Below are 13,272 nucleotides of genomic sequence, written 5' to 3'. Positions count from 1 at the left end.
TGAATCAGTTTCTTTTTTGCATTCTAATGGTAAATATTAAACCAACTAAAAAGCAAAAGGGAATGTTGATTGTTATAATTCCTGTTTCAACAGCTTCAAAAGGAGGTGTGTACTGTATAACATCTCAAAACGGTCTAAATAGCACATTGCACATTGCATGTGGTTGTAGTACAAGACTGAAGATGACGCATTCATCGAATTCCTTTTGCAGCCAACTCTTCTTTGACTCTCTGTAGGTAGCCTGGATCGGGATATCCAAACCTTGAAAATACAAATTCGCAATTATGAATCTGAGACTTAAAACGGTTGCTTCAGTCTATCGGTGTTGAACTGAAATGGGGATTAGTTCCTCTCAGTGTTAATCGAACACAATAGTTAGACAAGGAGACAGTAGGAAGCAAGAATAGATGAATGGACAAATTACAGCTCTATTATTGAACTGTGAATCAAATCCAGATCCTTCTTCATCCCAGTTTTAGGCGAGCATCATTTAGTTGAATACTTGTCCTAGTGACTGGGCGATTTTATAATAAGCACGATTTCTTTTCTGTGAACTGAATATGTTCACAAGACTTGAGTCACTTAACATTGAACACAGTAGTCGAAAATAACAAGATATGGGTAATTTTAAGTCTTTTGATACAAAATTACTAAAGGGTGCCTTGAATGGCACTAAGCGAACCTATAATTAATTCCTTACCCATAAGGACCTCCAGATATGCTGGTCTTGTGATGAATATCATTCCATATCACTTGATTTGAAAGCCCTGTTGTATTTGATGTACCCACTGTAAACACCAGTCGAGCATCAAACGCTCTCCTCAAAAACTGCAGCACCTGTCGCCCTTCATGATTGTCTGGGAGATAAGCAGTGCGTGATGTGCCTTGGTAATGCTGACCAGGGTTTGGATGTTCCGAGCCTTGTACTCCAGAGGGAAACTGATAACTGATGACGATTTTCCCGTAGCCTGCAAATGTTACATTCAATAGAGCGTTTAAACATCACGTCACAGGTGGCAGCCTATCTATCAGCGGCTTGTCTCCTGGGCCCAGTTGCTTTGACGGCCGATTTAATCGCTAGTCACTGAGGGCGTGCAAAATTTTATCCCAGGTTCCTGTTCTAAATCAGTTTTCCGTTTATTTTAATTTATCATTTTAGAGCATCCAAACATGGAACTGTCAAAGCGGCCGGCCATAATGCTGTTGCAAAAAAATAAAAAGGCCGCTATGTTAGGCACCTTTTTCTTAATATGTAAAAACTTTCCTTTGTTCCAAGAAATTTGCAAAGACGCTACTCAGTTTCGCTCTCGTTTTCACTAACCTGGCTAGCAGCTATGCAAATTTATTGCTTAAATTCTGGCTCTAAAGAGTTTTACCTTCGTAGCCTGGAACGCCGTTACGATCAGTATAGAAAGTCATCTGTCCACGAGGCTGGTTTCCTGTGATAACACCTTGAGGCTGTTGACAGACCGGGCACCTGTTGCACACATTTAAAGCAGTTTGGATACACTCTGGACAAAAACTGTGCTTGCACTTTAAACTTCTTGGACGTGACATAGGATCAAGACAAATAGGACAGCTCTCTGTGGAAAAATATGATACAACGCCGGATTGAAGATAGACGATAAAATAAATGTTAGCTAGGTTATAGCTAGCATGGGTCTTCCTTCCTCTCCTTAAGTTTCTTAAATGAAAGGAATCGGTAACTGGCTGTATTTCTTGAAAAGACGTTCATTTCCCACTTTCACCGATGAGACGAGGGACTCGCAGCCTGTTTCATAATCATAAGTCAAAGTGTCAAGGTAGTAACACATGCAGACAACCGGACTCCCCATTACCAAAACCGAAACTTCTACTGACAGGCGTTTCACAAGATACTTGCGGCAGTTCAGCACTTTTTGCTGTTAACTTTGTCATACTCCTCCAAGCATTTTACTTTAACATTATACGGGATAAATATCTTACTTTGCGCCATCTTTGCCAAGTGAAAACCGGTGCGAAGTGTGGGGATACAAATTAAAGAAACAACGATCTTTCCGAGAATTAGCGGAAGTTCCATGTGTAACTTTACAGCTTGTCCCCAGGTTCCTCTCACGTATTAAAATCGGGAAATGAGTTAATTAATTAATATTGCTAGTTCAACGGTATGCAACAGACAGTCTTAAGGAACTTCATGGGTACTTTCTCCCCTTTCTCCCTTCACATGTTTTTTCTCGACCTACGCTGGAGAATGAACAAAATTGTATAATAAAAGCCTTACACTTCTGTAGGGCAAAAGTGATTTCAAAAGAAACTAGTAAGCACCCAGTGAATTCTGAAGTCACTGTTTAAAAATGGTCACACAAAAAGGGACTGAATACTTGGTTTTGTAGCTAGTCTAGCCTACTATACTGCCTACTATAGCCTCTCACGCAGGCCGGCGCGTTTAGACGGTTTCGTCATTGTTAGTCAAACTCCGTTTTTTATCCATTGTTATCCCGAGGGGTGTGTGTGGGGGGTGGGGGGGGGGGGGGTACTCGACCAATATTTGGGTATAGGTTTGAAACACAATTTCTCTCTCGGTTTGAAAACCTGACCCTCTTTAAGACAAAAAAAAATTCTTGAAACACATGCTACAGTTAAGGACAATAGCTCATACCTTATGAGAAAGGCAAAATGCACGCTGTCTTGTTTTAAAGCCATTTACGACTGCATTGTATACTTGGAGTACAAACAAATCTTATCAAGCAAATGATATCAATCCTGCTGGCAATACCCCGTTCATAATTAGGACACTGACTCGCACAAAATTATACACCCTGTTTAGGACACGGTAAATATGTTTTTTTTTTTCAAGGGTGTGGTGGACCGAGTCACCATTCAAGGTCCGAGAACATACGAACGTAAAGAAAGAAAGCCTTTTATCCATCACACATACCTATTTTAATTTTCTGTTTACAATAATATGACATAAGCATTGCAAGCCGTACTTGATCATACCTGATTTATCTTAAGCGAATTTTAACTATCAAAGGAAATTTATGAACAGTAGTTTATCTAGAGCGAAAAAGAACGATGATCTCTTGCTATATGACTAACAACAAAATGATACAGCACTCCATGCCATGCAAAAACACAAATCAAGGTAATGTCTTTTTCAGGTAATTGACAACTGACAGCAGTCTATCTAGCAGCAGCTGCATGGTCTCCTGGGCCCAGTTGCTTTGACGGCCGATACTTGCTAGCCACTGAGGGCGTGCAAAATTTTATTCCAGATCAGTTTTCTGTTTATTTTAACTTGTCATTTTAGAGCATCCAAACAAGGAATTGTTGGCAAAAATTATTAACCTGGATTTTCCTTGCAGGCGTTCAGATCTGTGTTTTAATTTTGCGTGAATCCTGGATTATATCTTGCCTTGAATAACACGGCCCTGGGCCGAGTTGTTCAAAGCTGGGTTAAGATAAACCAGGGTTAGTGCGAGATTTGAATTCAGAGTTGAAAGCTTAAAAAGCATTTCAGTTTTAATTCTTTTTGTCTACAAGTTGATGATTGGAAGAACTTTAACATATCAAACTGACACTCATCCGAAATGTTTTCTTGTTCACTGACCTGATTATAGTAGGTAAGTTCCTGTCGCCAGCGATAACTAGCAGCAAGAGGCAAAAATGTAAAACTATGGAAATTGAAAACAAGCTAACTGCTATCTTCTTTATTAACAAGCTTCTGAGCTTATCAAAAGAAAGATAAAATAAAACAGAAAACGACAATGAACGTACCGACCATGACCACTAACTGGCATATGTACTGTGAAATCGACAAAACCTTCTCATCGACCATTCTGTTAGTATCTTTCTTCGAGAATTGTTTGAGTAATTACAGTCCTTCTTTCGTGATTTAAAGCTTGATCTAGTTAACGTTATAACCATTTTAAACTGGCCACATGCACGAGGAAATACTGTTTGTGTTTCGACATAAATTTTCCTAATAGTAGCTTCTTTCTCATGTTCAATGCACGATTTCGTCATTTCTGAAACTCCATCTTAATGGAAAAAAATTGAAAATAACAGTGAAGATTACACCGCATGTAGAACCTCATCATTCATTGGATTCCTTTAGCAGCCAATTCTTCTTTGACCCTTCGAAAATAGTGTGGATCGGGATAGCCAAACCTTAAACAAAGACAAAATCACATTAACTTAATGGGTAAAGAGGACTGCATTAAGCTAACACAATTCCTGTTAGTAATAAGGTACTAGTAGGACAGTACAAAACATGGTTGGATGCATGGATGAATGAATTCAAGAAAAACTAAATAAAGCGACGGACGAACTGATGCATCAATAAATGACAAGGAAGCAGAGAGGGAGTGATGGATGGATGGATGAATAGGTAGATAAAAGGATACAAGGATACTCAGGGGGCGGATCTAGGGAGAGGGTGCAGGGGGTGCGCACCCCCCCCCCCCCCCCCCCCCTGAGATGCGTTTTTCTAATACAACTAGTATTCTGCAAAAAAAAAGAACTATGTGGTTTATTGGTGTTGAACTAGAGCAAGAGACGAGTGCAACCCCTCTTAAAAAAAATCCTGGATCCGCCCCTGATACTGGACACTAGGTAAAAGCAAAACAAATAAACAACTGTATTATTGTAATTATTATCACAGTAATAACGAGTAACCCACAAAGAAAGACTCCCTTAATTAAGGTTCGATTCTATAATCGCGATATTTATTTTGCAAAACCTTTGCTTCACTTATAGTTACAGAACCTTGCAGTGGTATACTCGTAGTATATAGTGTAAGTCTGCAAGTCTGCTTGACGTGAGGCTAAATTGGCCCACAAGGGACTAGTACGAGACATACCAGGAAAGCATATATGTCGCCCCATGTAATGGAATCCATTACAGTCTTGAATTCTGGATTCCCCTTTGGGGACTCCGGATTCCAGGTACTATATTCCAGTATTTGTCAGTAGAATTGGATTCCGGATCCAATTGTTAATGGGATTCCGGATTCCTTGAGCTGTATTCCGGATTCCAAAACCCACATTTCCGGAATCCATAAGCAAAATTTTCCGGGATTCCCTGACATTGGGAGATGTATGGACTATATATGTTGCTTATCCAGATTTTCTCCTTACCCGAGAGGACCCCCAAATATGCTAGTCTTGTGATGAATATCATTCCATATCACTTGATTTGAACGTCCTGTTGTATTTGAGGTACCGATTGTAAACACCAGTCGAGCGTCAAAGGCTCTCCTCAGAAGCTGAAGCACCTCTCGTCCTTAACGATTGTCCAGAAGATAAGCAGTACGTGAAGTGCCCTCATAATTCCGACCAGGATTTGGATGTTCTGGACCTTGTAATCCCGAAGGAAACTGATAATCGATGACGATTGTGTCATAGCCTACAAAAGTTTCATATAATGGCAGCATTAGAATATAAATTGACACCGAATGAGAATAAGCAGCAGAATTGAAGTATACGTGGTCATCTGTGGTACATTTGAAACAGTACCTACATTGGCAATGCATATCACGTATATTATTAAATACACGAGGACATGCATTTGCCACGTCCAGAACCAATTTTAGCAACTTTAGATGCGGTTGTCTTCTTGTTGTTGTTGTTTTTAATTTTACGCTGAACAGAAATGTAGTAATAGCTATAGAAGTGCGTAGAGTTGTTTTTTCTCGGTTTGGAATTTTACCTTCATAGCCTGGAACACTGAAACGACCAGCATGAAATGTCATCTGTCCACAAGGCTGGTTCCCTTGAATGATACCTTGAGGCTGTTGACATACCGGGCACTTGTTACACGCTTTTAAAGCAGCTTGAATGCATTCTGAACAAAAACTGTGTTTGCAATTCAGACTTCGTGGCTTTGATTTTTGATGAAGACAAATAGGACAGACCTCTGTGAAAAATAAAAGTTAAGACCACAATTAAATATGAATTTTGCACTTCTGAAGCGAAAGAACTGCTAGGGATAGGAAAAATGAGTCACCTGGAAGCGTATTGTTTATCTATAATTGAATTGGATAAAACATAAATGGCCATCCGATTCTAGAGTTTCAAAGTAGCTTTGCACTGTTAACTTTAATCTTTGTACCTTTTTGTAAAGGCTTATGTTTTTTTCTCTCGTCTACCTTTACATTTATATATAAATTTTTTGTCAATAATAAATAGAAATGTGTTTTTTTCTCTTTAGATTTTGTCTATTTGTAGCTCAGCTATCAACCGGAAACGCTTTTAGAATTATAAAGGGGGTACCATTCTCTGTTGTTTGTTATATTAAAAAGAAAGGGTTTGAATTGCAGTTTTACGCTTTGTAAGGTTTCCCTTCCCCCTCCGCTCACCACCTTGTGTCATCCATCAAACTGACCAACAAAATCAGTGAAGACTCTTGGCCAAAGGAAAGAAAACAAGCAAAATTAGGGCGGTACGGATGAGAGACAATGCTCGTCCCGAGAAACAAGCTATAACGATCTAACCATCTGACTCAGGCTGGCACCCATTCAAAAGTTCAATAAAAGTATAAGTACAAATTTTCCTCCAAATTTAACTTCTATACATTGAAACGAATAGAGGGCAAAAAAAATAAGAAGAGATAATTTCCGATTTGTTTACAGACAGGAAAATAACCACGGAAATATTAAATTATTTATGTTCTATACCCCGTCTGGAGGTCTCAGGCGTGGCAACTTCCATACCAACTTCAACGTCTTTTGCTTTTTTGTGTCCTCCTTTTTCGTCTTCTCTTCCCCTGTTTATTTCAACTCCTTCCTCCTCAAGGAAACTGAGAGCCTCTTCAATATTGTTTGCCTCTCCGTAAAGCTCCCAATGCCGTTTCTGATTCGATTTCGCGACAAGTTCCACAAAAACTGGGAACTGTTTACTCATTTTAATTATTGTCTGACGTGCTCGTATAACATTTGTCTCAGTTTTGAGCAAAAAGCGCTGCATTTTTAATTGTTGTAACGTGTTTTGGTACAGAGAGACGAATTGGTCGCAAGCTTGTTCGTAATCCTCGGTGGTACAAGAATCTTTAGGCTTTAGGCTGACTTTTTTTCTAGAATTCTCTTCTAGAATTATTGAGAGGGTACAATTCTCTGTAGAAGTTATGTATGGTTTGTTATATTAAAAAGAAGGGGTTTGCATTTCAGTATAAACATTTGTAAGGTTTCCCCTCCCCCTCCGCCCACCAACTTGTGTCATTCATCAAACTGACCAACAAAATCAGTAAAGACTCTTGGCCAAAGGAAAGAAAGCAAGCGAAATTAGGGCGTTAACAATGAGAGACAATGCTCGTCCCGACAAACAAGCTATAATGATCTAACCACCTGACACGTCAGGCTGGCACCCATATAAAAGTTCAATAAAGGTATAAGTACAAATTTTCCTCCATATTTAGCTTCAATACATTGAAACGAATAGAGGGAAACAATGAGAAGAGGTAATTTCCGATTTGTTTACAGACAGGAAAATAACCACAGAAATATTAAACTATTTATGTTCAATACCCCGTATTGGCGTGGCGACTTCCATACAGTCTTCAACGTCTTTACCTTTTTGGTGTCGTCCTTTTTCGTCTTCTCTTTCCCTGTTTATTTCAAATCCTTCCTCCTCAATGAATCTGAGAGCCTCTTCAATATTGTTAGCCTCTCCGTAAATGCACCATAGCTTCGGATTCTTGTCAATTTCGACCGATACTGGGAAATGTCTAATCATTTTACTTATTGTCCGACGTCCACCTATTATATTTGTCTTAGTTTTGAGCGAAAAGCGCTGCATTTTTAATTGTTGGTACGTGTTTCGGTACAGTGAGATGAACTGGTTGCAAGCTTGTTCGTAATCCCCGGTGGTACAAGAATCTTTAGGCTTTAGGCTGACTTTTTCTCCATCCGCTTTTCTGGGTATTTCAACGTGATATTTAATCTCGATGTCTTCAAGTTCTTTCTTGTGCTCTTTCACAAAAACTTCGAGTATCTTAGGCTGAATTTCAAAGTCTGTAGAAACAAAAGAAAACGAAAATAAAAGATAATATAAATAGTCCTTTTGACACGCCAAGTTGAGCCTAACTTTTTGCAAAATGTTTATCTCGCCGAATTTTTGAAAACGTTCCTTGCTAAACGAAATGACGGTTGGCACAGAATGGTTTAACAGCAGCGAGTGTAATAATTGAATCAAATATAGAAATGTAAAGTGCTTTAAATAAATATCACCGCTGGGTTTATGTGTGAAGAAGTAAAGATTCTCGTCCCTCCCTTGAAACATAACAAATTCAATTGCTTTTTCCATTTCTTAATGGAATAACCTTGATTTTGAAGTTAAGAACAGGGGCACCCAACGACAATTTTCGGAAAAATATCTCCTCGGAAGACGATTTGAGATCTAGAATTTTCGAAACATTTGTTGTAAAGTTTCTTCCTTGCCTGCCACTCCTAGGATTTTCGAACATCTGAAAAATGGTATAATTGCCTATTTTTAACGGATTTTTACCCACAAAGGTCACCTAGAATTTTCGGGAGCCTTTTTTCTAGCTGAAATTTTCGAAAAGGTAAGTTTTGATCCCTATAATTTTCGGATCACTAGACTTTCAGCTAGGAAATCCGACCAGATGAAAAATTTTTAGGGGATAAAAATATGCCTTTATCTACCGTTTAAATACTAAAATAAGTTTAACAATGCTATGTGTAAGTGGTTTTGAACTATATTCTCGTTGGGTGCCCCTGTTAAGAACTTTAACGGCTTGCTCCCTGAAATTCAGTGGTTGATTTTTCACTTCTAAAGTAAACGGACTGCCCATGATCGGGCTTCCTGCTACTTCGACTGACACAGTGAACTTTCCAGGCGTTTTTGGCTTGTAAGAGACTGAATAACGGCCGTCCTTCCAGTCTGTCACAACCGTCTGCAGTGTCTCGTGCCCCGACAATGAATTGATATTTGCAATGACTTCATCTATCGCGCAGTAACTTGTTTGGCCTTGTGCATTCTTTGTAGTAACCGTAAAAGTGCCATCCGTGCCTACTAACCCCTCTGTGAGATTCTTACCTTCTTTAACAACTGATAGTAAAGGCTCAGTGTCGTTTGTGACTAACTTTCCCGGTGCGTCTTTTAGAAAGACATTATTTTGCATGTACTTGACCTCTGAGTAACCCAGCTTCGGCATAGCTTCCAAAGGTTCCAAGGAAACAGAGACTTCTCTAAGCTTATCTTCGAGTACTGCTTTGACGTTTAAAATTTCCGGTAAGTTATTTCGAAGAAGAATCTCCTCTGAAAAGGCTAAGGTGCTGTCTATTTCCATTAGTTTGCCGTCTAACATGGTCATTTGATTGTCAAATGCATTTGTAAAGGCTTGTTTCTGTTTGATTAATTGTTCGGTCACACTTGCTTCATGCTGGCGAATTGATAATATGCAGAGTTCGGCTACTCGCTTCACTTCTTTTGTCGCTTCTTCGATACTGCCATTTACTTTCATTCTTCTTTTCTCCAGAGAGACTTTGTAACTTCTCAAACGAGACCTGTTTTCCTGAGCTTCATGAACTCTGATGTCAATTTCAGACTTAATGTTTTCAAGTCCCTGATCAAGCGAGATCTTGTTGTGATCCTGATGCTCCAATATGGCGCATTCAATGCAAATGCAACTTTGGCACCGTTCGCAGTAAAACCGAATCTCCTTTATATGCGTTTTGCAGTAGTTTGACCTGCGAGCGTAGTCATTCATGTCGCTGGACTCAAAATTACCAATATCTTTCACATGATGACCACTGAAAATTTTTCCTTTCTCATGGACGCCCACGCAGCCATTGCACAAAAAGCTGTTGCATTCAAAACAATAAAATTTCAAAGCTTTCTTTTCGCCGCACAATCCACAATGAGGCGAATCTTCTTCCCCTTGGCCGCTGTAAGCCTCCACTATTTCCACCATCTGCTTGTAAAAAAGGTTGGATCGGAGGCTGTTAATGTTGCTGTTAGGACATTCGGTGATTTGACGACATGTCGGACAACTCAACTGTCCTTCACGATGCTGCCGTATCCAACCTTCCAGGCAAGTCTTGCAGAAGGTGTGGAGACATTTCAGTATTTTTGGTTCATTGATTTGACTAAAATGCTCCTGACAAACAGGACATTCCAATTCTTTCTTGACATCATCGAAAAAGCTCTTACTTTGCGCCATTACTTCTTTAGGTGGACGGTGAGAACAGCAGCCATACACAGAACAAGGTTTCGCAGAAATGTAGCCATCCCCCAATTGGTTCGGTTCTCGATCCCAGGTCTTTCTCAATAAACAGTAAGCACGAATAAGGCCTGTCCTCAATAGCACTTGATCAATCAGCGCGTGACCGCATTTTACCTGTTTTGTTTTCATATATTTGCAAAATACCATAACAGGGCAAATATCTAAGGAGGGGAGAGAGGGGTCAATCCCCACTCATTGTATCCCACACAGGCTTAATCCTCGTTATCTCACACAGGCACAGGCCTAATCCTTAATCCTTGTGCTACGCATAAAGAATTTCTAAATAAAGGCAAACGTCTTCTAGTACAGAGTAAACCTCTTACACACTCAGCTGTCACCTTAACCGAAAAAATGCCGCAATCTTCATACTACAATTTCTAACCCCACTCTAGGACATTTGACTCTGCCCATCTGCTCTCACAGGTTTCACTGTATACAATCAATTGAACAGATTGCGGATATCAAACGCGCCAATTTCAAAAATTGAGCGCATGTTAACGAAAACCGAAGACCAAATAGTATGCCCATGTAGACCATGTAAAATGGTCAGCAACGTCTAAAGTCATCTCCTCCAGCTTTTATTGTCGCAGAAATATTTTGTTTTTGTTTTGTTTGTTTGTTTTTGTTTTTGTTTGTTTGTTTTTTTTTGCCTTACCCTGAAAACTGATGTCCTATCATACATTGGAAGTATGACTTACTCTACAGAACCGTCTACTCCCACATGGATATTCTTCAGCGTTTTTTTTTTGGCGAATCATTTATTGGATCAGTTTCTTGTTTTGCATTCTAATGGTAATTTTTGAACGAAACTTATAAGCAAAAGGCAGTGTTCTCCTTATCAGGCGGTAACCGGTAAAATTTACCGCCTGAAGCAACACTTCTTACCGCCTGCAACTGCTTTTAAGCTTTAAAAAGGTTTACCAAAGTTCAATAATTTTTTTTTAAAAGAAATATGCAAGTTGTGATCCGATCCGATTCTCACAAGAAAATGAATGAATATATGGAAAAGTATAGCTACCTAAGTACAAAACGTACAGCCCAAAAATAATGCACGTGCAGGAACTTCTTTTTGCGTCCGCAAGCTGGCAACTTTGTGCGGCTTTTTGCAGGGCGCTTGCGCTTGAATCCAGCAAGACGCAAGAACTTCTTTCGCGGTTATAAATTTAACCACAAGAATTTCTTAAAATTATCTTGTGCAAAGGTAACCTTTTAAGCGAGGAAATGTGTACAATTTTGATTTTAAAAAAAGCAGCGCTTCAAAAAATAAGGAACGATCGTAGTATGTTTCGCAAAAGAGCCGTGTAATTTGAGACCGCACGTGCAACTGTGTCAACTTAAAGCGCTCTCGGAAAAAAAAACATGCTAAAGTAAAGTAAGGAATATTTTCACTAAAGGCTCTTTCAAATTAGCGCAATAAAGTAATAATAATTCCCATGTTTTCTTGTGGGCAGAAATTAATAATAATAATAATAATTTACCAATTTATATAGCGCGTATTTACATGTGCTGATCAATAGCGCTTTACAATCATATGTTTAAAAGAAAACGAAAATACATTACCGTGAGAATAAAATAAACTAAGTTACAAACTATAAAAATACTTCTTAAAAAGATAGGTTTTAAGTCGAGATTTATAACTGTTAAGTGATGTTGCTTGACGAAGCTCAACAGGTAGCTCATTCCAGAGTTTCGGAGCTGCTGCTGAGAATGATCTTGCTCCCAATGTTGTAAGCATCTTTCCCTTGGGATGGTCCAATAAGAGCTTACCAGTAGACCTAAGATTATATAATGAATTCGATTTTATACTAATAAGATCGCTAAGATAAGTTGGCGCTAGGCCATAAATACATTTGAAAGTCAAAAGTAAAATCTTATAGTCAATACGCAAAGAAACTGGCAGCCAGTGCAGCTCATAAAGCGCCGGTGTTGTTAAACAAACGCCTCACACGCTTTATCTAACTTTGGAAAAGCAGAACGATTGAAGTGTTCACTTTGCAGAAAAAGCAGAGAAAGCTGTTCGCTTTCCCAGGCAACTTCTTATGTGTGTCCTTTCATGATTACCTTGATGTGTGTCCTTACCGTGATTACGGTGTTTTAACAAAAAGGCGACAAACACTACAAACTTCTTTCAGGTTAACACTTATAAAGAACTTCATGCGCCTTCTTGAGGCTTGCGGTAATTTTCTAGCTTCTTGCGGTGAAGATTTTTTACTTCTTTCGTTTCAAAGTTCTTGCGGGTAAACCACAAAGGGTCCGCAAAAATACGGCACTTTGACTTCTTGCGGTGGTTTGCATGTTCTTGCGGCGCAGCAACTTCTTACGCCACTTTTTGCGCGTGCATAAGTTTGGTTCTGTACTATGTATACAGCTTTCCTTTTTAAGGACATGAATTTTGGAAAGAGAACATTAAAGACATGGTAAAATTATTGGAATCAAACGTTTTAATTTGTTGTCTAAAGATAACGACAGCAGATTCGCGTAAAATAGGTCTTAAAATGTGGGAATAAAAAATTTGCCAGTGAGGGAGGGTCCATGTCCCTCACTCCACTGCCCCCCTCTCCCCCCCCCCCCCCCCCCCCTCTTAGAAAAGTATATATTTTTTGCCTTACCGTCCATTAATGGTCCCTTACCTGCTGAGCTAAAATTTAGGGAGAACACTGAAAAGGGGATATTGATTTCCATAATTCCTGTTACGTTCGAAGTTTATTTTATTATATAAACACCAATGAAATATCAGGTGAGCTTTCGCGCGAAAACATGATATCTTCACACGTGAAAATAACATGTTATTTTCACATGTGAAAATATCACTGTTGCTATGGCTACATAACAAATCGCGACTCTCGCAGGATAAAACTGTTTCTGTGAAATGGTTTGGTATTTCATTGGTGTTTATATAATAAATAGAACATTACATGGCCGCATGGAAATACGAAATTTCTCTTCTCGTGTTGAAAATATTTCACTCGTTCGCTGCTCTCAGTCGTGAAATATTTTTCAACACTCGAAGAGAAATTTCGTATCTCCGCGCGGCCATGTAATATCCTCTAC

General features: G+C 39.1%; 2 protein-coding genes across 2 annotated transcripts; both read right to left on the bottom strand.

Annotated features, from left to right (window-relative positions):
• LOC140927402 (probable E3 ubiquitin-protein ligase DTX3) lies at nucleotides 1-2,041 on the bottom strand. Its single transcript, XM_073377044.1, has 4 exons — nucleotides 1,966-2,041; nucleotides 1,377-1,583; nucleotides 701-968; nucleotides 1-261 (listed from the first exon to the last, which is right to left on the bottom strand). The coding sequence occupies exons 1-4, from the start codon at nucleotides 1,973-1,975 to the stop codon at nucleotides 192-194; spliced, it is 555 nt and encodes a 184-aa protein (XP_073233145.1). The 5' UTR covers nucleotides 1,976-2,041; the 3' UTR covers nucleotides 1-191.
• A 653-nt stretch (nucleotides 2,042-2,694) lies between these two features.
• On the bottom strand, nucleotides 2,695-10,199 carry LOC140927396 (transcription intermediary factor 1-beta-like). Its single transcript, XM_073377040.1, has 5 exons — nucleotides 9,033-10,199; nucleotides 7,547-7,987; nucleotides 5,689-5,895; nucleotides 5,118-5,385; nucleotides 2,695-4,149 (listed from the first exon to the last, which is right to left on the bottom strand). Exons 1-4 carry the CDS (start codon nucleotides 10,156-10,158, stop codon nucleotides 5,264-5,266), a joined length of 1,896 nt encoding a protein of 631 aa, XP_073233141.1. The 5' UTR covers nucleotides 10,159-10,199; the 3' UTR covers nucleotides 2,695-4,149; nucleotides 5,118-5,263.
• Nucleotides 10,200-13,272: the final 3,073 nt, after the last annotated feature.

Source organism: Porites lutea, chromosome 2, assembly GCF_958299795.1.
Source record: "Porites lutea chromosome 2, jaPorLute2.1, whole genome shotgun sequence".
Classification (NCBI taxonomy): domain Eukaryota; kingdom Metazoa; phylum Cnidaria; class Anthozoa; order Scleractinia; family Poritidae; genus Porites; species Porites lutea.
Note: the sequence above shows the minus strand (reverse complement) of the source record. Positions and strands in the feature narration are given on the sequence as shown.

Coding starts and splice junctions, on each gene's coding strand:
- LOC140927402 (XM_073377044.1), bottom strand. Junction 969..1,376: donor CGGCGTTCCAGGCTACGAAG/GTAAAACTCTTT, acceptor TAACATTTGCAG/GCTACGGGAAAATCGTCATC. Junction 262..700: donor ATATCTGGAGGTCCTTATGG/GTAAGGAATTAA, acceptor TGTATTTTCAAG/GTTTGGATATCCCGATCCAG.
- LOC140927396 (XM_073377040.1), bottom strand. CDS start 10,158: ATGGCGCAAAGTAAGAGCTTTTTCGATGATGTCAAGAAAGAATTGGAA. Junction 7,988..9,032: donor ACTATCAGTTGTTAAAGAAG/GTAAGAATCTCA, acceptor TTGTTTCTACAG/ACTTTGAAATTCAGCCTAAG. Junction 5,896..7,546: donor AAAAGGACGACACCAAAAAG/GTAAAGACGTTG, acceptor TATTTTTCACAG/AGGTCTGTCCTATTTGTCTT.